Genomic DNA, 23,007 nt, shown 5'->3' on the forward strand with positions numbered 1-23,007 from the left:
ATGGCCTATTGATCCTCTGTGTCATTAATTTGTTCTGTTGGTAGAGGAAAGTGTTCACTGTCTCAAAAGATGACAATTTGGACTTGAGAATTCCAAGTCTAGTGAACTTGCCAAGGTACAGAAAAAAAATAATTGAATTTGCGACGTTACAGCATAGTGATAGGTGGTTGTGATGTGATAATAACATGACAAACATCAGTACCCTGAGCACCAATGGTGTGACATATCACTACCAAACTGTGCCTTTGATTTTTGTGGCAGGTTCAACCACTCATGATACAAAACAATACATGGTTTCTCCACCTAAAACAAATCACACATGATGTTATGCACCAGATATCTGCTCTAGAGATCACTGTACAGAGCAAGATCACAAACCTTGCTTTTGCTTGCACAACAAAACTAACCAGAAACAACGAAACTGCAAGTCAATGGCTGTCTGTGATGTTGCTACGTTACTCTGAAAACCTGCAACCTGTCCTCGCTCAAGCACCCAAGGTATCTGTCCCCTGTCGAGCTCTCTGCAAATCTCAAGTCAAGGATCGGCTGCCGGTGAGGCCTGAGATCAGTATGTGTCTGGAACGAAGGCAGCCGCCAAGTCCGGACTCCGCACAGCGACTCGTCGCCGTAGGCGAAGAGATGTTGATCGCTTCTGGTGCAGGGTATGATTGCCGATCTGGACATCCGCAATCCGCTCACGTTGCCTTTGCAGATTTGGTCTCTGGCGAAGGACGTGTCGCTTGTCCTCCATATGAGTGCATGGCAACCTAGCTTCCCTGATGCAGAGGGTGTCGGTGACTGTGATTTACCAGCTTGAGATGTGCCATCGTCGGACAACTCGACTCTTGGCCGGAAGGAAGCCACTAGGAGTTCACTAGATGGAGGGTTGCATGCAAGAGAGATACAGACTCCTAGACTTTCCATTCCACATAGCAAATCTGGCCTGAGAAAGGCTAGCACAAATGAACATTGGGAACCACAGAGAACCAAACTGTATAGTCCACATGTCATGAGCAACAAATCACTAAGAACTTTGTAGTAAATTCTCAAACTGTTTCCTACCTGTTTCTGCTCCCATCAACATCCCAAATGCAGGGTCCTATAGAAGAAGCAGAAAGGACCTTCCTGGAAACACTGCTATCTGCGACAGAGTGGACTGTATGAACTGGGTGTGCAGATAGACCGATCATGGAATGCAAGGGTTTAGCAGTTTGGCGAATATCAAAGGTCAAAAGCATGCCATTCTGTAAAACATCAATAGAGATTTCTTGTCAACCCTTCAAAGAGCACAAAAAGGTGGAGGAACAAGTACACAGAACAATGAAAACTCAACCTGCAGTCCAGCATAAATGTGATTCGAATTATTTTGATCGCCTGTACATGACCAGCCAGGAGCCTGTAAGATAATGAAATACAGAATAGCAGGTCAGGATTTTCCCTAACTTTTTTCAGTATTCAAAATTTGTGTTTTTTTCTGCATATAGCCATATACTATAAAGATTGCAAACTTGGAGGTCCTGTGAAGGTTAAAATGTACATTGGCATGAAACACTTGGTGCGTTTTAATATTCAATTATTCAAGAACTGCATAGTTACGACACAAGAACTGAAATAGTAATGCAGCAGCCTTAGTGATACCATCTCCAGGAAAAAAGTATACACAATATGTAGCATTTGTTTTTATGAAGTAACTTGTGAATGGTGTTAGCCAGAAAAGTTTATGCTAATGAATATGGATATGTTTCAGAAAGCAACTTTGAATCAACAAGTGTAATCAGTTAGTTGCAAATGGTGTGAGATGCAAGGTCAAAGAATCACCGGTAGATCATATTGAAGGACGATACTGTTGGTTGTCATGCTGGGATACAAAACATAGGCACAGAAGTCAAATTTCCGAGTAAATGACTACAACTATGAAAAATAGAACTTGAACATATTCAAAGATATACCTTAAAAGCGACAATTTCTTGCCTAGTGATGCAAAAACAGCATGGCCCTCAGGCAGTATACAGATGTCCCTAATAGCTTTGGTATCAGGCGGAAGGTGAATTTTCTGCAATCCCTGTCTAGACATGTTGATCTGCAAAAAATAAGAGTTGAGGTACATAACATGAATAAGCATCTAGATATCGTGAGAGGCATAGCTTGCATCAAGTCACTACTGATTATTAAGGAAAACATCAGTTTAGAGAATATACCTTTAGAAGGACATGTTCAGCACCATTTCCAGGTGCTCTTCCAGAGGCGAATATAATCTGGTTAGATGCATCTATGCCCATGACTCGAGCTCCATCAAGAAATAACTCATTCTACAAAATATAGTTATCAACTTACTATTTCAAAATGCAATAGTGTAAAGAAGAGTGAATTGAACAACCAGGAAGGACCAGAGCTCAACATCTACTTATACCACCCAATGAGCATGCCTACTTCCAGGTCCAATCTAAATCTAGTTGACAAGTGTTTGTCAGTACAAGTGTAAAACAGTTCTATAGCTAAACAAAGGTATAGCCAGCAATGATAGGATAATCTAAGATTGAGTAAAAAGGTCAGTTTAGCCTGCAACACATGTATAGATTGTTATCCATTGTCCTGTCAGGCATGTAAATATTTATTTTTTGAGGTATGCAATACATGGAAGGAAGCCAGGAAACAATATTGGCCAAATGATTATATGGCCTGATAGTTTGCAAGAGAACCAAGGCATATACATCCAACGCCAGTTTTAGTCCATAGATGAACGTGAATTAAAAAAATGATTCTACCTCTGTGGTGCTGCTGTTCAACTGTCCAAAGAACATTTAATCAAATATAATAGAAACTAGAAAGTGGCATTGAGTAAACAGAAAAAATATAGAGACCTGGAGAATAAATTTGGAAGGATTGTAATGATCATCGTCTACCGTAAGTGATGCTACCGAATCTCCATCTGTTGTTCCATATGGTGATTGATCTGCCATTCTCTTTACAAATTGTTGTAAAGAATATTAACATCAAGAGTTGTCTAATTATGAATGTATGATTCTTTTTTTAGAAAAGCCACCTGTCTCTTTAAGCTTGATTCATTTATGAAATGTTGCTGCAACATAATCTGCCTCTGCATAAAGGAAACATAAAAAACATGAGGCTTTATATAATATGAATGGTTTTACACTGAAAATATTAATACCTTAACCAGAAAAGCTGGGCAGGTACCTTGTGCTCTTTTATCTCTTCAACTAATTCTTGATTCTGAATCAAAACAGAAAAAAAAGTAAATTTCCCAAAAAGATACATGAAACTTGTAATGACTTTAGCTGTATAAAATAATTCATTTGCATCTTCCTAACGGAAATGAAAAGGTTTAGAAATGTAATCAGTATTGGGATACTAGGTTGGATCATTTTTTGTTTGGTAGTATCATAGAATCGGGATGCTGTCCTAGATTGCATTGGGTGGCCACTTTCTGGCCATCCCAGCAAAAAAAAAAGAATCAGGATACTATCAAATTTTAGAAAGTATATATTTTATATGAAATATGTAATATGTTGTATAACTTGAAGCATGGTATTGATATTGGTAAGTCTAATTCACTTTCTGTAAAATTGAGCGCGCTCACGCGCACACACACACACACATATATGTTCACATTGTTTCAATCCACCTTACTTTAAATCATATTTTCTTAGGATTGTAGGGATTGTAGAATTGGAATACTATCTAAAATTTGGTAGTATCATGTGGAAGTGAATAGTAAGATCAGGATATTACCAAAATTAGGATACTAGATAGGATTGGTATCTTTTCGGCTTGGTAGAACCGTAAGATACTAATATATGGATTGGGATACTGATAACCCTGGTCATTAGTTATTGCATTGAACTGAATGGTGAGAATACCACATTGTACATAATAGTGCTTTATTAAGCGTCTACGAACTTGTAGAATCAATCTGAAAGATTACTTTCAGAAGGTCAATGGCTCAATGCTATGCTCGTTTGCTCCAATTGATGTTTCCCGAAAACTCCTGTTTAGTATCCCTCTAATTCTCTAAATGAATACTGTTGATACCAAGTAGACTGTTCGTTACTTGGAATTTTTACCTATTGTGTCTTGTATATATATTTTTTTAGCCAGGTTGGCTGGAAGGCAGCCAACCAAATTTTCGTTAAGATTTGGAGGAAGCAAGCATTAAACTGTTAAGTTACCACTCAACCGGATACAGTTGAGGGATGGCAAGTTCCCAAGACATGGAAACCAAACAGTTCCACAAAGAAAAGAAAAACCAAAACAACTACTCCATTACTATTGTTCTATGTTGCTTCCATTACTATTCCTCAAGTGTACATCAATTGGAACTGGACTTGTTGCTCGTGCAAATTTACAAAAAAAAGCTATCGTAATGAACTCTTTATAAAGTTTTAGAACCATGGGAACACGTTGAAGGTACAGAGTATTCCTAATTGTAGTAGAAAGAACTGTAAAAGAAGTAGCTTACTTGCTTCTCAAGAGATTCATTTTTTTCCCTCAATGACAATACTTGCTGCATAAATAAAACACACTTCAGCCCATGGGCAGAAGTATCTCCAAAGAAAGGTAACTAAGCGAAGTTAACCTTTTCGAGATCATTATTTGGAACATAAATCTCTGGTACGTAGAGGTTGATAATGTGCTTTTGTTGAAACTTCCTGCCACATTGGGGACACTGGATACATAAACAACCGGGTCACTCAAAATGATTTCTCCAAACAGCAGTGTACTTGCATATATGATTCAGAACTAGATTCACTGAAAAACATACCGTTGCAGTTTTCTTCCCACATTGTAGTAACCACCTCTCTAAGCAAGATCTGCCATAGACATGTCCACAAGGAATGCAACTAGATAGGATATCACACGGTTAGCTATTTAAGATATGCAAAACATGATGAGTTGAGAACAATCGAAACATAGAGCTACAAGCCTCAAAACTTTTTAGAGAATTTATATAAAAAACAAAGGAGCAAATAGCTACGAGATTAACCAAGCAACGTAACAATCTAGCAGCTCAGAACGAGAGAGGATAGCAACATGCCTACAGATTCCACAGAATTATTACGAAATTCCCCTCACCTGACGCGGTGCACGCCATCCGCCGTCCACGCGCTCATGCAAATGGGGCAGCCGGGAAGGCACTGGCTCTCCGCCTCGCCGCCATTCACCTCCAAGCCATCACGGCTCTCCGAAACCCTCGCCTCGCGGTCTCCACCCACGCCTCTCGTCACCTCGACAGATCCCTGGCTCTCCTCCTCCTCGCCCGAGCTGGACGAGCTCAACTCGAGCACCAGTCGCACTGCCACTCCACGACCCACCTCCTCCTCTCGGTCGGTGCCGTCCCCAAGGCGACGCCCCTGCTGCTCCTCCTCCATCGCCGCCTCGCCGGCGTGGGATTAGGGATTGGAGTGTGGCAGCGAGAGAGAGAAAGAGGAGAGGAATTTTTTTGGAGGCGGTGGCGCCGCCCGCGAGAATTTCGCTTGGCGCGCAGGAGCGAAAAGATCTGGGCCTTTACGGCCTAGTGGGCTCTTCTCATGGGCCGTTCAAAAGCGGCCCATTAAATAAGTTAGTGGCCCGTTAAAAAGCCTGCAGCGGCTGCGCGCTTCGTGTGTTTAGTACCACCTCGGCAATTCGAAAGGGCGGGGGAGGGGAGAAGTGCTATATAATGGGCACCCTTGCCCTCGTTGCAACATACTTACCTGGACGGGGTCGACGGGCGATCAGGAAGGCTCGTGGCCTAGGCCAATGGCCCACATTGCACTTGGTGGGCGCGTTGGCTTACCATCTCCCCGAGTGGGAGAGTGGACGTCATAATTTGTGATAGAGGGGGTACGCGTTCGCGCGGCCCCTGCCAAATTTCAAGTTAATCTTGTCCCAACTTGAACTTAATTATATCCTAGACTTTGGCATATTTTGATATATAAAATTCTCTTGACATTTTTTGATACTTCGTTAGAATATGAAATTTTGCCCATGGATTTGGACTTTATCTATGTAGGGATTCTTGATGTGCAAGTTGCAAAAATAGTTCGGTCTCAATTCTGGTGGAAATGGTCCTCCACTCGATGTGCAGATTCCTCGGTGCGCCTTTCTCTCGGAGGAGAGGGGAAAGGAGGGAGGAGCCGGGGTCGGGGAAGGCCATGGCGCGGGGCGTGGCGTACGTGTCGCCGGCGAAGCTGCTGGCCATGGCCCGCGGCAACCCCCGCGTGGCCATCATCGACGTCAGGTACGCGCCGGCGCTGGCGCTTCACCTCCTCCCTTCGCCGTCGCCGATTCGGTGCCTGATGAGAGGATTTTTTTTTTTTTCTATCTCCGTGTGGTGGGATGGGTATGGCGGTGTGGGGGATTTGCAGGGACGAGGAGAGGAGCTACCAGGCGCACATCGCGGGGTCGCACCACTTCTCCAGCCGCAGCTTCGCGGCGCGGCTGCCGGAGCTCGCGCGTGCCACCACCGACAAGGACACCCTCGTCTTCCACTGCGCCCTCAGCAAGGTCCAATCCCCTATCGCACTTGCAAATTTGCGGTTACTACACCTGATCTCTGACAGGCGCATAGCACCAATCAGCTCTCCACCTCCACGCGTTGTTTGATTTACTGATATTTACCGGGAACATCTCATCGTTTAATTGGAAAAATAGGCCTCCAATTGTGTGGTTTCTAATGGCATGAATTTATTAGCTTCTTAAGTACTGATTTGGGTAGATATCATGAGATTCTTTTGTGGAACTTAGAGAATTGAGATCTTCGACATTAGTAAGGTTATGTACCTGTTGTCTATACAATTTAGATTGTTTGTTCGGATGGCAGGATCTGTCCTGGTTCTCTGGCAATTTCCACTTAGTTAGGGCTAAGATTTCAGGTCCTGCTCAACGGTTTTGTTTCAATTGAGCATTAGGAATTTAGGAAAATTAATATCCACTTTGTGGCTTGGATCTAAACCAAGATGCTTTCAAAATACGATTTACCCTTTAGTTGGTTGCAGTTAATCTGCCTGAAAAATGTCCTAGCAAATGTAATTATGTTGGAGACCAAATTTTCCATATTTGTTATGTAGGAACTTAGTAGTGGAACCTGGCATTCAGGTCAACAGTTCCTCAATTAAAGGGTTTGCCTATCTCCATCCATTACAAATGAAACACATGCATTTACAATACAGTGCCACTATAATCCATACATGTTGAGCATCACCAGTTTTCAGATAAACTTAAACAGCATCTATCAATTATAACTTACACTTACCTTTCGGAGTCAATTTCTGTTTAATGTGCTTTCACGTGAAAGGTTGCCTATTTCTGGTTCAATCGGATAATATCTCAAACTCTGCTTCTGGTGCTTTTCTAGACTAAAGACTTTGGTAATCACCCAGTTAGTATATGTGAAGCATTACGGTATCTTCTAAGACTATTAATAACAGAGCATTCTTTGTTAACTTGGACTTAATCCTCACCCGCTGCCACCTCTGTTTGCTGAGAGTTGGCACCATGACGATCACTGATTGGCGATTGCTGCTCATGTTCTTTATACGGCAACAGCACAATTAATATCAGATGTACAGGAAAAGTTCTCTCTTTTAGTTCATTATTGTATATCCAAGCATGGTGTTTGATCTTTTATCTGATCTTCTACTTGAGGTTACATGCAAAAGGGCATATTTTTCTTACACAATGATCAAACCACACTGCAGGTGCGAGGTCCGTCCTGTGCCAAGATGTTCTCCGACTATCTATCTGAGAACAAGGAAGAATCAGGGATAAAGAACATCATGGTGCTGGAACGTGGGTTCAATGGATGGGAGCATTCAGGACAACCCGTTTGCCGGTGCACTGATGCCCCTTGCAAAGGCACATGCCCACCAGAACCTGAGCCTGAATCTGAGTTATAACTCTATTCACCTCCTGAATGTGAATGATCAGCAAGGTTGGCAGTCGATCTCCAATGCTGCATTTGGTCCGTTTTGCCTCATGAGAAATATCACACGTCACAATGTACTGCACTGCAATGCCACTTTGTGGACAATTTCACCTGATACATGAGTTGACTACCCCAACGGTAGTGCCAGATAAACCACGGGTACTGAATTACTGAGAGTCTCAAGACTCAAACTGCATGTACTCCTATTACACTGTCTCTAATCGTTGGCTCGTCAATCCTCACAGTGTACCACTGACACGATGCGTATGGATTTAGATCCTCTACCATTATGTTAGATCCTCCTATCGGTCTGAATATTAGTGAGTGTAATGGTATTACTATAATAATAAAGGATGTGAATCCTAGTGTGTATTGTTAGTTTTCTGGATCGCTGGGTGTAAATATAGGGGTAGTGTAGCCACTGGTAGAAATGGTTTGGTGATCTTTCTTGAGAGCACGGAAGACAAATACCTTCGTTGGTTGGATGTTATCATGTTAACCTGACGAGACGACAGCGAGGTCGGTGACGATCCTGGCTCTCCTAGAGATGATCCTCGTGACGGTGAGAATGGCAATGACGGCGACGGAGTCGACGACGGCAGGTGAGAATGGCAATGATGGCGACAGAGTCGACGACGGCAACCGTGGTGCGAAGTCATTCCTCCTATTTTAGCGCACATTCTGATCGGTGGTTTTCCTTCGGGTTTGTGGGGAGAGCCCGTGGGTAGTAATGAATTTCGTCAGTAGTACCCCAGCGCCTTCCCTTCCTTTTTATAGCGCTACGTGGAGGAGCCCATAACCGATAGGGTTGGTTAGCGCTCCGATCAGGGTGTGATTTTAGCGGGCGTCGTTGAGAGATGGTAACTAATATGTATATCATGTTTCTAACAGCTTCATCAAATACACTTTAGCTTATAAACAGTAGCTAAACTTTAAATTTTAAACTTAATTCTAGAGTTGATTTTTGACTTTTTTTTTTCTCCCGGGACGGTGAGGAAGCCAGCCCACTTTGACGGTTTGACCTCACGCCGGCGTGCGGCCGTGGCGTGGGCAGCAAGCCCCGATCCCGCCGCCAGCCAGACCAGCCCCTCCCCTCTTTCCCCAATTCCGCCTCCGCCTTCCAGATCCCACCCCGATCGCCATGGCGTCCTCGCGCCTCCTCTCCTCCCGCCGCCTCCTCTCCGCCCTCCTCCACGCGCCCGGCCCAACCCCACGCGCCGCCGCCTCGGCCGTTGAAGATGGGACCCCCCTGGCCTCGCTCCTCCGCCCGTCCCGGTTCCTCTCCTCCGCGGCGCGGCGCGGGCCGGCGCGGCAGCGGCCGGCGGACATCGGGGCGCGGGCGCGGCAACTGCAGAGCCGGCGGCTCTGGACGTACGCGCTCACCTTCGGCTGCGCGGCCGGGTTCGTGGTCACCGTGCTCGCCACGTTCCAGGACCAGCTCGTCTTCTACCTCACCCCGACCGACGCGCTCGCGCGCTACGCCGCCGACCGCACCAAGTCCCGCGTCCGCCTCGGCGGCCTCGTCCTCGAGGGCTCCGTCGCGCACCCCTCCGCATCCTCCTCCGAGATCGAGTTCGTCGTCACCGACCTCATCACCGACGTCCTCGTCCGCTACGAGGGCGCGCTCCCCGACCTCTTCCGCGAGGGCCACTCCGTCGTCGTCGAGGGCTTCCTCAAGCCCTTCACCGACGACCTCCGCCGCGACACCGCCGGGAGGAGGGTTTCGGATAAGGCCCGGGAGTGCGAGTGCTTCTTCAGCGCCACCGAGGTGCTCGCCAAGCACGACGAGAAGTACATGCCCAAGGAGGTCGGCGAGGCGCTCGAGCGCAACAAGAAGAAGCTCGAGGCGGAGGCCGCCGCCGCTGCCGAGGGTACAGCGACGGCCGCGATAGCTTTGGATGGAGCCAAGGCCAGCTCATAAGGTTTTGCACTCTGCTTTAAGATCTAGATTTAAGTTCGTATTCACTGAGGCACGGATAGATTTGATTGCCCACATGAATTCGTGGGATTTCAGATGAGTGATTCAATTGAAGTTGTTGTAATTCTAGTAATACTATTGAGCACGGGGCAAAGGAAATTTTGCCAGGGGAAAGAATAATGACTAGGTGACGGTTGAACACAGTTATACGTATTCTTTCTGAAGTTATAGTATTGTTATAGTCCTGTCACTGAGTAGTTTGGGTTTGCGTAATGATATCAATTTTGAGCAAGTTTTTGTCAGATCAGACATTTCCGGCTAATCCAACCTCACATTTTCATGTAATCATGTGATTATAGCTTTGCCTGTATTTGCCTGCTCTTATCACAACTTGGATTTTGTCATTAATTATTATATTTTCATTTAGTAACATCATCACATTCTCTATGCATAGGATGTCACATGTGAGCACCTGCAGATATTCATCTGATTGAATTAGTTATGCTCGTGATTCTTTTCATTCAATTGAAGTTATTTTAACCAAGCTATAATTTTCAACCGGTGGCAATGGAACCATTGTAAGGGGAATATTGATAGTCCTGGTTGAACACATTTTTTTGAACCAATAGTATAGTTATACTCTTTTCACCGAGTATGGTGGATTTTTCCTGGTGCTAATGTGGACCAGATAACTATCCAATATTATTGGGCACATTTACGTAAGCCCCTTTTTTGGAGCCCTGGTGGTGGATTAGTTGTTAATTTCTTTTGTCATGATTTGATATTGGTGTCTAAGTTAGGATAGTCACTCTATGCAAATATATATGTTGCCGATATATACAGACTTTAATGGATTAAAGGATGGTTTGTATACTGAAATCTGCATTCTGTCCTTTGGGTCTGTGAATTGTGATGGACCGGTGGATGGTAGATTGGCAGTGCTTAAACTAAGTTTTATCACCCAGACTTCGATATGTGATAAATTGACAATTGAGCTGTATGGTTTGGACATTGAGGAAACATTATGTGTTAGGTGTGTTCTTATTGTGTAAATTATCCCTGTACTTGTTTGATTATCTTACATAAGACTTAGATCTCCAAATTAAACGCACACATGTATGTTTGGCATCTGACCGACCTTTATTTTGTGCTAATTCTTCCTCCTCTTTTGCCAATGCTGAATAAAGGAGTTATTGTGCTTGAAGTATCCTTTTGTTCTTGGAATAATATACTCTATCTCGAAGCGAACCTCCTTGACTTACTCAAGATTTATGTCACAAGTAGTGGTGCTAAGATGCTGGGCTGGAAAGAACTAGCGCATGTCTTCTACTACTTGATAGTGTTTTAGCCAATGCTTACAAGTGGGAGTTATGATTTTATTTCATTTGGTGTTCATCTGTTCCATCTTCATCTCTTTGCATTTTTAGCTGGCTAGTATTTTCCTATGTCACCGCCTAGTAGTGAGTAACCTCCTGTTCCATATTCTTTGCACATTTGACTAAAACTTTTGTTTGTGTATACTTGAGTACTTGACATTTGACAAACGTTTTGCTAATTGTCTCTAGGGCCTGTAGCCTAGCCGTTAGCATGTTACAGAGCTTGAGTAGCATCATTGGGTTCAACTCCCCAGGAGAGCGAATTTCAGACTTTGTTAAAAAAAAAGGTCACTTGCTCGTCCCTTGAAAACACGAGTTAAGAAATCGATCTATGGAGGGTGAACACTCGTGTAGGGGGGTAGGGGCCTCAAAGCACGGGTTAAGGACCAATCCATTGGAGGTGAGTCTGCGTGTGGGGGACTAGGGTTCGCGGCCTTTCTCAGCAGGTTTGGTTGAGGCTTCTTCTTAATGGAAAGCCATCGGAGCGGTCATTTCCCTACTGTTTGAGTTTGTAAAACTCCATTTGTCTCTTATTATTAAAGGGTGTATTGGTTGAGGTCATTCAAAACATGTTTTGTGTAACTGTTGTGTGTGTTGTTAAGAAGTGCTAAATAAAAGGAAACGAAGAGAGTATTTCTTTGATCTCTTGCAAAGTAATCAAGGCTCACCCTTTTGGGTTGACATAAGTGTTTGAATTGCTGTGCAAAGTAGTGTTCTTCAGGGATCAATGATGTCGCCAAGAATGCTCTAGTACGGAGATATTTTTCATGTTTTCTTTCAGTTTTACTATGCTTTTGGATACATTTGTGAGTCATTTTTTCCCGGTGGCCTCTCTTCTTTGCAAGAAAAGTTAGCATGGAAGTAGTTTAGCTATATAAATCAGCATTATATGAAATATTGATTCAGTGACAATTCATCGGAAATCTTTTTTTCCTTTTGCTGAGATTCTTTAGCATCTTAGTTCTTATAATCACATGGTGCCTTTCTTTTGTTTCTCAATCTCACACTGGTTCGTAGATAAGTTTGTGCCTTCTTGGGAGTAATGCATCATTGTTTTTTGCCCAATTTTGAGGTATAACCTTTTGATCAGAGAGGTGCCGTTGTGACACCTCATGATGGTGCTTGTATGAAGACATGAAGACTAGCTTTTGTGAATAGCAAATGGCTGTAAGCTTGTAGCGGTAGTTGTGAATTGGTGCTTGCTTACTGAAAGAAAACATAACATAATTGACATGCTCTTTAATATGTTTTATGGGCCAAATGGTGTAAAATTGTTCTGAGTAACTGCTAGATTGATAATTGTACATGACTCCATGAGCCAAACTCAAACTACAAACAAAATTTAATACAGTTAATTGTGCATGAGACAACGAGGCAAATCGTCGCCTGTTAGTTTATCTACCACAAGTCCACGACTAAATTTTAAGTTTTGAAATTAATTTTAGAGTTCTTTTATATGTTTTTTCATTGTAGTATAATTTTTTAGCATGTGTTTTTAAAATCGCTAGGAACAGATATGCAAGAAGTTTTAACTCACAAATTATTTTCATCTCCATTCAATCATAGAATACGGCTTTATCTACCTTAAATCAAATTATCAGTAACTAAAAGTATACCTTTTCTCTTATGTTTATCCTTATAAGCCAAAATTAAAATTTTAAAACTTAATTTTGGAGTTGATTATTTATTTCTTAGTCTTTACTTTTATATTGGTAAGAACACATATATATTTTTTAATCATTAATAAGCTCTTTTGCCTATACTTAATTTGAGTGGAGTGAAGTATATGGATGGTACTTTAACTTGTCTAGGTGTGTCATATAAGTCCCCAAACTCTTAAAACACATTTTTAGGTCCTTGAACTTGTTTTGGGTGCCATCACTAGTCTAAACAGGTCTTAACCCGTCCCTACGCGCCAACATGGCATGCCATGGTGGATTATTGGTGCTCCCACATGAGGGTAGGGACCAACTGACAAGTGGGCCCACGTAGGACCCACATGGTCCCACCAACACGTAGGCACCACAGTGGCATGCTATGTCAGCGGATGGAGCGGGTCGAAGTCCGTTTGGATCTATATGACACCACATACAAGTTTGGGGATCTAAAAATGCATTTTGAGAGTTCAGTAACCTAAATGACACATGCACATAAGTTTAGGAACCGCCGGTACTTCACTCATTTAAGTGAAACAATGAGACTATGACTCCAATTGTTTTGCATTTGCAGCTATTTATAAACCAAATTTTAAATTTTAAAAGTGATTTTATGTTTTTCATCGTTGTTTGTTGGATAACATTTACTTTTGAATCATTATATAATATATATATATAAACATTTTACTTATAAATTATTTTTTATTTAGAAATAAGTCGTAACGATGGGCCCTGTTCTCCACTTTCTCCTGACATAGTACATACGACCAATAACAAGTGCAGAAATGCAGCAACGACAACTCTCAACATATCGCCGTGCGTCCGTGTGCGTGGCCTCCACGACGAATCGAAAAATAGGCTAGTAAACCGACACCGGACGACGCATGGCGCATGGCGCGCACGTCTTCCGCCCCAGGTCTCGGCCTCACGTCGTGTCGTGTGCCGTGCCGCCCCGTTCGTGCCGCGATAAAAAGAAGCACACCATTTGCGTTGCCCGATCACCTCTCTCTCTCTCTCTCGAGCAGCTAGCTAGCGAGCCAGCCTTCATCTCTCCTCCAAGAGGAACGCCCGGCCGGCTTAGCCCAGAGATGGCGTGGAGGAGGAGGAGCACGTCGGTGACGCCCATGCTCGCGCTGGTGGCCCTCGCCGCCGCGGCGGCGGCGACGTGCGCCGCGGCGTGGGGCAACTACGGCGAGTCCAAGTTCACGGTGACCGGCTCCGTGCTGTGCCAGGACTGCACCAAGAACTGGAACGCCTACGCCTACAACGCCAAGCCCGTCCCCGGTTCGTCGCCGCATTGCTTTCTCTCTCTTCCCTCGCCGCCGGCCGGTCGGCTAGCTAGCTAACCGCCGCCATGGTCGTCGACGGCGGTTGTGGTGTGGTGTGTGCAGGGAGCTCGGTGGGCATCACGTGCCTGGACAAGAAGACGGGGCGGACGGTGTACCACGCCACGGACAGGACCGACGGCAAGGGCGTCTTCAACCTCGAGGTGCCCTACGCCGTCGGCGGCGCCGACCTCGACCCGTCGGACTGCCTCGTCCGCCTCGCGTCCTCCGGCGACCAGGGCTGCGCCGTCTTCACCGACTTCAACGGCGGGAAGACCGGCGAGCGGCCGTCCCGCCCCTCCAGGCTCGGCCCCGGCATTGTCGCCTACGCCGCCGGCCCGTTCTACTTCACCCTGGCGCAGTGCGACCTCAAGGATGACTCCTGCTACTGATCGATCGATGTCATCATCTTTCAGTGGCAACCCACAGTAAATGTGATTCAAGTTCATCTTTTTTTTTTCTCGTCTTGTGATCTCCATGGATTTGAGAGAGCACACAAACAGGAACGATTCTTTGCTAGTGTGTGTTGTTTTTGCTTGCAAGCAGTGACGATCTGTGTTCTGTTCTGTTCTCTTGCTGGAAAGATTTGGTATGCGTCACTCCAAAAAATGGCGTTTTGAGGAACTGGATTACTGGAAATGTGCAATCTTTGAATTGATGATAGTAGCTGGTATTTTTGGTCTGAAATTTAGTCGACGAATCTATGGGTTTTTTGAAGGCGAAACCGTGTAAAACCGGGACGTAGTCTGCGTGTTACATAACACGGTCGCCAAACGTTCGATGCATATCATGTTGAATCGTTAAAAGATGTGTATAAGAAAGAGAAATGTGGGAGAGAGGATTCGGGGATGGTATTAGACGATGCAAATTGCTATACATAGGACTAAATTAATTAATGGCTACAACATCACTGCTTTGATTATCGTTAGGGTTCCTGGAGAAAGCAATTTTGGTGTATTTGTGATAAATAAAAACCAGTCTACACGAAATACTACCTCTGTCCTATAATAACCTCATTTTTCGATTCTCGTGTCTAAAGTTTGACCATTTATCTTATTTAAAATTTTTTATAAAAATTAGTCACGCATAAAATATTATCCATGTTTTATTATTTAGTAACAATAAATATAGTAATAAAAAAATTTAAATAAGACGAGGAGTTAAAATATTATATCTAAAAACTAAAAATAAAATTATTTCAGCTAGTACAGTATACGGTACGGTATTCGATACAGATATATACGTCTCCCGCTTGAGGTCCGGTATTCTAGCTCGAGCTGCCCGCCTCACTCTCCACGCGGCCCGCAGATTCGTTCCCTCCCCCGGCGCCGCGGCGGCGGTTGCTCGCCCCCCTCCCCACACCTCCTGATCCCAACCCCGGCCGCCTCCTCGCTCCACCTCTCCTCGCGTCGCGGCGTCGTCTCCACTCCTCTCCGCCGATTTCCAAGCGCCCGATCCTCCGGCCCATGTCGAGCACAACCGCGCGGGGGAGGCGGGGCTCCCGCTGACGACCGCAAGCCGCCACCCTCTGGGCTCTCGGATCGCCGGTCGCGCGGCGGGGGGGCTCCAATGTGGCGGCGCGGGTCCCACTCCGACGCCGCCCACCACCTCCCCACCGCGGGCGGCTCCGGCGTGTCGTCGGCATCGTCCTCTGCAGGCGCTTCGCGGAGGCGGCGGCGCCCGGGGCTGTCGTGCCGGCCGAGCCACCTGTTCTTCGCGCTCCTCGTCGCGCTCTTCACGGCCTCCCTGCTCGTCGTCTGGCAGCTGCTCCCCATCGGCGACGGCGACAAGGCGGAGGGGGCCGAGGGGCTGCCGCGGCCGGAGGACGGCGGGGGAGGAGGGGCCATGCGGTTCTCGACCTCGAGCGTGGCGCTGCGCGCGTTCCACGGCGAGAGCCGGCTCGAGGCGGCGAGATCCGAGCGGCGGTGGTGGCCCGGCCTTGCGCCCGTGAGGCTGGCTATCGTGAGTGCTCTCTTTTGAACCCTAATGGATCACTCGCTGCATAGTAGCTTCACTGCATCAGTTTGCAAATTTTGTTTCCAGTTAGAAATGTTAGCTTTGTAAATGATCAACTGGAGCTCACGTTAGATTTACAGATGAAATATGGAATGGTTTAGCTGCGTGCACAATATTATTATTTATCCGTATTGGTCAGACATTATTAAACGGAGGAGCAGACATGCTTACCTAGATTGATGCACGTCTTATTGCTTGATTGTTTATTTGCCTGATCTTGTGCATATGAATTTTTAATACTGAAACAACATGCTGTAGAGTTGACTTTGCCTTTGTACTATTTCAGTTTGTGGGAACTATGAACATAAATGCACAGTCCGTGATGGTTGCTACTTTGGCAAAAAGTCTTATGAATCTGGGTTACGAGCTTGAGGTGAGTCATTTGCTAAAAATGGTCTTGAATTGCGCACAGAAATTGTATCGGGCGTTTTTAACACGTGACTGTCTGGTGGACATTCTCGCACTCCAACTCCTGTGTTAAGCACCGTACAAAAAAATATATATGTCAAGAACACTTTTTGTTACAAATCATTCATTGAATTGCTACGGAACAGGTTATAGCATTTGTGGATGGGCAAGCTAACGATATTTTGGAAAATATTTGCCATGTAAATATTGTCAGCCCTCAGAGCTTGAAGTCTATCCATTGGTCAAAGTTAGTGCTGGAAACTTACAGTGGGGTATTTTCCTTTTCCTTTTATTTGATTCCGTTTAAAATCTTGATGTTTTGTTGATTTTGTAGATACAATGCTGTGCTATTAAGCTCTCTGGAAGGGAAAAGGGTCATTTCAATGTGAGTGCCAATTTCGACTACCTATCTTAACTGGTTGGATGCTTGTGTAACTTTGTCTTCTGCTACTTCATGTCTTGTTATTCGAAACAGTATAGCAGGATACAAAAATACAAAACCAACTCTTTTATGCGCCCCTTAGCTATCACAAATGCTTCCCAAAGTAGCATAAATTCAGTTTATGATAGAAGGTCTGATTGGTCTGTAAAGGACATGTGTTGTGATTACATTGGTCGTAGTTTTCCATCTGCAGTGTTTCTTTTCCCTTTGTCACAGCATTTGTTTGGTCTGCACTCTGCAGTGATGCACATTTATGTTGTGTTCAGTCTTATGCAGGAGCCTTTCCAATTTCTACCTGTGGTCTGGCTTATTCATGAAGATGCTCTAGGACAGCTCCTTAGAAATCCGGAACTGCACCAGTCCATTCCTAATCATATTGAAGACTGGAGAACTCATTTTAATGCATCCACTTATGTTGTGTTTCCAGATAGCTACCTACCTGTATGTACGATTGCCAGTATTAGATTCTGGAATAATTAAATCAAGAAGAAACATAGCTTCTCTGACTCCTAAATATCTGATTTCAGCTATTACACTCGGCCCTTGATACTGGGAACTTTTTGGTGATTTCTGGTTCACCAGTTGATATCTGGGCAACAAAAAGATATGGCTCATCACATACTCGAGAAAGCATAAGGAATCATTACGGAAGCAAATATGACGATGTTGTTGTTTTAGTTGTTGGGAGCTACCTGTTCTTTGATGAATTACCATGGGATTTTGCATCAGTTTTGCATGCATCAGCCCCACACATCATGGACATGGCAAAAACTAAAAATTTAGGAGTTCAGTTCATTTTTCTCTGCGGAAATGACACTGATGCCTATAACTCTGCTTTCCAGGTAATAATTATTCCCTAGGTTCAATCAAGATCCTTTGGGGAAGCCCTTGTTATCCTTTATGTTACTGTGAGCTGTCATCTGGGAACATACCTGAGATTGCTATATGTTTTTCTTTAGAAAACAGCAATTTCTATTCAACAGCATTTGAGCTGCTAGGTACTATAGCATATTAGACTGAAGAGGTTTGAAGACTGGTGCTAGGTCGTGTATATGTGCTCTATTTTATTTCCACAAACATGAGCTGTCTTTGGCTGGTAGTAAATGCCTTTCCCTCACCATTTGTCTTAACTGACCATCTTAATTTTGTCTGTGCAGGAGCTTGCTTCTCATATGGGATTTCCTGTTGGTTCTGTAAAGCATTTCTCCATGGCTCATGATATTAGGAACCTGTTAGTATTTGCTGATATTGTTCTCTATGGTTCTTTAAGAGAAGAACCTGTTTTCCCTCCTTTATTGTTGAGGTCCATGGCCTCTGAAATTCCTATCATCGTGCCAAATCTAACCGTTATAACGAAATATGTATGTCTCTTTATCCCAGTCCATGACCTGTTATTTGCTTTGCCAATGTTTGAAAAATTCTTGTATTTTAATAATATATCATCGTTTTCAGATCACTGATGGCATCCATGGCTTCCTTTTTAATGCTGATGACCCAAGCACAATGGTTTCAGCTTTCACACGAATTTTAGGAGACAAAAAAATTTCAGCAGCAGCCTATTCTGTTGCTTTGGAGGGGAAGCTGCTTTCCAGAAACATGTTAGCTTATGATTGTATTACTGCTCATGTTATGCTTCTTGAGAGTGTGTTGCATTATCCTTCCTACGCCAAACTACCATCTCCTGTTTCTAAAGTTCAAGAGAGAACATGGTTATGGGAACCTTTTGAGACAAAAGCCACTCTAGAAAACAGTTCTTTGGAAGATGACAGCCATCTCCTCACAAGGATGATTGATAATCTTGTCGGAGAATCTCATGAAAATAACCAAACAATCTACTCTGATAGCAATGATACTTCCTTATATGACTACCCTAGCCTGTCTGACTGGAATGATCTAAGTGAAGTTGAAATCTTTGAAGACATTGAGAGGAGAGAAATTGAGGAGGCAAGTTTTTTCCTTCCTTTTCTTGTTTTGACATAATCTCTATATTATTCTTGAACAATCCTAATTATTTTTGTTATAAAAAATAATCAAATTTATATTTTGCAATGCAGATTGATGAAAGGGTGGAAAGACCCTTGTTATCCTGGGATGAGGTGTACAAAAATGCCCGAAAATCAGAAAGGCTAAGGCCTGAAGGAAATGAACGTGATGAAGGTGAACTGGAAAGGACTGGGCAACCAGTGTGTGTATATGAGATTTACAGTGGAGAAGGGGCATGGCCATTTTTACACCATGGTTCTCTATATCGTGGCATTACCCTTGTAAGTTTTGGATAAAATTTACATAACTTTAGTTGTATGTTGAACCTCTGATTCAATTAGAAAGTGCAGATTGTTTTTCAGTTCATGTTTGAACTCAATTTTATACACACCACTTATTTTTCATCATTAGCAACATAATTTGGCCAGTTAGGTCACAGTTGTATTCTACGGAAAGTTTTGGAATACCAAAATATATATGTGTAGTTTTTACATGATGTGCCATAGCTCATAACCACCCTGGTTCACTTTATCTGTACTGTTGAATCTGCACTTGTTTGTCCACCTGGTTACTCATGGGCACTATGTTAACCAAGAAAAACAAAGGGGTTTTATTGTCAATGTTAGTGCTAGCAATTGACTTATCTGCATGTTACTTTGTTCTTATCTTTTCATGTTGCTAGTTAAGGTTTTGGTACTGCTTATGTTTATTTTGTTCATGCGTTTTGCGCCAGTCTAAAGGAGGCAGGAGACCCAGATCAGATGATGTGGATGCTGTAACCCGTCTTTCAGTTCTGGACAATCCATATTACCGTGATCGCCTTTGTGAATTTGGTGCTATGTTTTCCATAGCGAACAGAATTGACACGGTACATAAGTTACCATGGATAGGTTTCCAGTCATGGGAGGCTGCTGGAAGAAAGGTATGAGTAAATTCCTCATAGATTCATGTGCCATTGTTTAGGATATTGATCAGCATGCTTCTTGAACTTCTTTTTTTTTTCAAAGAACCCACCCTCTTTGTTGACCTTTCATTCAAACTGTGGAATTTAGTTTATTCTTGTATTATTGTCCTATGTTCCTATGATGGATATGCCTTATTGGTGGCTAAAGCTACATAAGTTTGTGATATTGGATTTATTGTGCATATGAACTAGATAATTTTCAATGGCAATATCTCAGTATTTCAGGTTGCCTGGCCATACAATATCTATTTGCATAGCCAGTTCTAGTAAATGATTTGTTTGAAGATAATCACCTAGTTTTCTACCGTTTCATAGAGGATGGAAACCACAGAACAGTCAATGTAATAACGAGATTTTGAAGCAGTAGCAGTTTCCCTCTAGTCATGATTCCTACGCCCCAAAATAGTTGTCTTTTTAGAATTTAAAATTGTCCCCAAAAGCTTGTTACTTTATAATACTTGTCAAATCAATCGCCTCCAATTCAAAATTTTCTTCATCCTACCCCTAGCTACCCTCCCACTCCCAACAATACATCATCTAATATGAATAAGGGGTACTCCGGTCATTTCTTCCTAAACCTTAATCTCTGTCAACAACCTAGAATGACAACTATTTTGGGACTGAGGCAATTCAGTGCTGCTCCAGCTGAATGCAATGTTGCAATACAATTGACGCATCAGATGTAAAAAAAATATTGGGATTATGCTTTTCATATGTTCTATTTGGTTTCATCTTTATGAAAATGCCTTTGTTTATTTTTCTTTGGTTTGTATGCCTATGTTTTCATTATTTTTTTGATGCTGCTGCTGTTGTTGTATGCTTTCCATATGCTGGGTCTGCTTGAAGACTTAAATGAGACAATGTTCAGTTGAGAATAACATGGATGTAAGTTTTTAAACCTTCTCGTCTCATCAGGTATCCTTGTCTGAGAGTGCTGAAGAAACCTTAGAGGAAACTATGACCAGCAAAAACCATGAGGATGTTATATACTACTGGGCACCAATGGATGTGGATCAAACTTCCAACTTTTGGTCGATGTGTGACCAGCTAAATGCTGGTCGTTGCAGGTGAGTTTTTAATGTCTCATACTGTTCCCTTTTTGTTTTGTTTTTTCTGTCAAGCTTGGGAAATAGGCTGAAGAACTGTTACCCAACTCATTACATACTTCTTAGTTTAGCACAATGTTTTCCTTGGCTTCAAAATCGGACTGCTTGTAAGGAGTAATGTTGTGTGTTCCTAACAATTTCTGTTTGATGTAATATACAGTTCTATGGTTCACTAATTGAGATATTCGTACAATATTCCTTTTCTGATGTTTCCTTACTCTTTATTATCTTTAACACCTCTATTTTTCCAGAATACTTTTCGAGGATGCATTCAGGACTATGTACGGGCTTCCAGAGGGTGTCGCAGCCCTGCCACCAATGCCCAATGATGGTGATTATTGGTCTACTCTGCATAGCTGGGTGATGCCTACTCCATCATTTTTGAAGTTCATCATGTTCTCAAGGTATTGTTTTACTTACACTGCACCTATCATCTTTCTATGGCACACTTCACTTATTTTAAATTCTTATTATTTTTTCTGAGTGAACTTTGCAGGATGTTTGTCGATTCCCTTCATAGCTTGAACATGAACAGTACGGATCCAGCTTCATGCTTGCTTGGAGCATCGCAATCTGAGGTGACCCTATTTTTCATTTGCAATTATCCATGCACTTTGGATACACATGTTATCTGAAAACAGCTACCCTCTTTACCTCAGAAAAGTCACTGCTATTGTCGAGTTCTTGAAGTCCTTGTGAATGTTTGGGCTTATCACAGCGGAATGATGATGGCCTACCTCAACCCTACCACAGGAGAGATCACAGAGCAGCATCATCTTGATGAAAGAAGTGAGATGTGGGTAAAGTTTTTCAATTTCACTCACCTGAGGAGCATGGACGAGGATCTAGCAGAGGAAGCAGATGATGGCATGCATCCTGGGGATGATCAATGGTTGTGGCCACTGACTGGTCAGGTATTCTGGTCTGGTATTGCTGACCGTGAGAGGGAGGAGAAATACATTAAGAAATTGGATAAAAAACTCAAGAACAAGGTGAAGCTGCTTGAAAGGCAAAAATCCGGTTACAAGCAGAAGCCCCTTGGACAATGACCATAGGAGATGACAATCAGAAAGTTTTTTTGATCAACATCAGCTGACAATCAGAAAGTTTTTTGATCAACTTCAGATGATAATCATCAAACCTTTTGACCAACATCAGCTGTAGATTCAACCCAACAGGCAACAGACCATGTCATATGGCAATTGAACACATTCTTGCAGCTGGGAGAGGTAAAGCGCATGTACCGAACTGTTGTGAATACACATTTCTTCTCACCTCTTCGATCTCCGTCTCTTCTCCTAAGGAGCTTGGTGAAGCTGGAGGCTGCCTGGGCACTGGATCATCCATTCCATTCGGTTTTTCTTGTTAATATAGAGGTTATAAAACTATGTTACATAGGTCCCACTGATTCGATTCTTTATTTATCTTCCTCCACTGCCATGAAAGTGGCAGCTTCGAGGGCAGCAGAATTTTGGTAGCCTTGTAAACCCTGTAACTCACCATCATCACTGTACATGTAAATTTCCAGCAGATGCACGGATATAAGAGCAATATTTAAATCCTTCAGAACTGCTCCGTTTTTTTTTTTTTGAATTTTCACCGGGGGGGGGGGGGGGGGGGGGGCGGGGAGAGTTTCCCCACCTGCATTCAAATTGAAATAAACGAGAGTGCGGGTACAGAGAAAGGTTACACTGCCGTATTAGCTACAGCCAGGTTGAGGACAGATTTCCAGAGATCGGTTACATAGCGGTCCTCTAATTTAAATCTTTCAGACCACAGAGTTACATCTTGCACACATTGGCTTAGCAGTCTGGATGGAGAGTGCGGTGTGATGGGTTAGAAAGTTGGATCACAGGTGTGGACGTCCGACGGCATAAATGTCATTATGCA

At 43.4% G+C, this 23,007-nt stretch overlaps 5 protein-coding genes and 1 non-coding gene across 7 annotated transcripts; 5 read left to right on the forward strand and 1 right to left on the reverse strand.

Moving 5' to 3' along the window:
• Positions 1–204: 204 nt before the first annotated feature.
• Positions 205–5,395, reverse strand: LOC102709115 (E3 ubiquitin-protein ligase RFWD3-like). The gene is made up of 13 exons (XM_015841859.1): positions 5,092–5,395; positions 4,781–4,859; positions 4,595–4,684; positions 4,478–4,522; positions 3,196–3,231; positions 3,044–3,097; positions 2,862–2,963; positions 2,199–2,309; positions 1,950–2,080; positions 1,819–1,858; positions 1,334–1,396; positions 1,063–1,244; positions 205–943 (listed from the first exon to the last, which is right to left on the reverse strand). Exons 1-13 carry the CDS (start codon positions 5,385–5,387, stop codon positions 451–453), a joined length of 1,722 nt encoding a protein of 573 aa, XP_015697345.1. The 5' UTR covers positions 5,388–5,395; the 3' UTR covers positions 205–450.
• A 308-nt stretch (positions 5,396–5,703) lies between these two features.
• LOC121055620 lies at positions 5,704–5,864 on the forward strand. The gene has a single exon (XR_005812654.1). It is a non-coding gene; the product is annotated as a U1 spliceosomal RNA (small nuclear RNA).
• LOC102699814 (arsenate reductase 2.1) lies at positions 5,720–8,296 on the forward strand. Of its 2 annotated transcripts, none has more exons than XM_006661963.3 (4): positions 5,720–5,874; positions 6,011–6,238; positions 6,366–6,504; positions 7,698–8,296. In XM_006661963.3, exons 2-4 carry the CDS (start codon positions 6,063–6,065, stop codon positions 7,893–7,895), a joined length of 513 nt encoding a protein of 170 aa, XP_006662026.2. In that variant the 5' UTR covers positions 5,720–5,874; positions 6,011–6,062; the 3' UTR covers positions 7,896–8,296. The 2 variants fall into 2 exon arrangements, with proteins under 2 accessions (XP_006662026.2, XP_040384004.1); XM_040528070.1 differs by having other exon boundaries at positions 6,086–6,238.
• Positions 8,297–8,853: 557 nt separating this feature from the next.
• Positions 8,854–10,268, forward strand: LOC107305081 (cytochrome c-type biogenesis protein CcmE homolog, mitochondrial). Its single transcript, XM_015841581.2, has one exon. It carries the CDS (start codon positions 9,066–9,068, stop codon positions 9,843–9,845), a length of 780 nt encoding a protein of 259 aa, XP_015697067.2. The 5' UTR covers positions 8,854–9,065; the 3' UTR covers positions 9,846–10,268.
• Positions 10,269–13,894: 3,626 nt separating this feature from the next.
• On the forward strand, positions 13,895–14,882 carry LOC102709404. Its single transcript, XM_006662506.2, has 2 exons — positions 13,895–14,157; positions 14,265–14,882. Exons 1-2 carry the CDS (start codon positions 13,962–13,964, stop codon positions 14,588–14,590), a joined length of 522 nt encoding a protein of 173 aa, XP_006662569.1. The 5' UTR covers positions 13,895–13,961; the 3' UTR covers positions 14,591–14,882.
• An 850-nt stretch (positions 14,883–15,732) lies between these two features.
• Positions 15,733–22,684, forward strand: LOC102709683. Its single transcript, XM_006662507.3, has 14 exons — positions 15,733–16,160; positions 16,501–16,587; positions 16,769–16,869; positions 16,957–17,007; positions 17,331–17,505; positions 17,592–17,906; positions 18,222–18,425; positions 18,517–19,008; positions 19,119–19,328; positions 19,781–19,969; positions 20,927–21,078; positions 21,369–21,521; positions 21,614–21,695; positions 21,777–22,684. The coding sequence occupies exons 1-14, from the start codon at positions 15,768–15,770 to the stop codon at positions 22,164–22,166; spliced, it is 2,994 nt and encodes a 997-aa protein (XP_006662570.2). The 5' UTR covers positions 15,733–15,767; the 3' UTR covers positions 22,167–22,684.
• The last annotated feature ends 323 nt before the right edge of the window (positions 22,685–23,007 follow it).

Source organism: Oryza brachyantha, chromosome 10, assembly GCF_000231095.2.
Source record: "Oryza brachyantha chromosome 10, ObraRS2, whole genome shotgun sequence".
Taxonomy (NCBI): domain Eukaryota; kingdom Viridiplantae; phylum Streptophyta; class Magnoliopsida; order Poales; family Poaceae; genus Oryza; species Oryza brachyantha.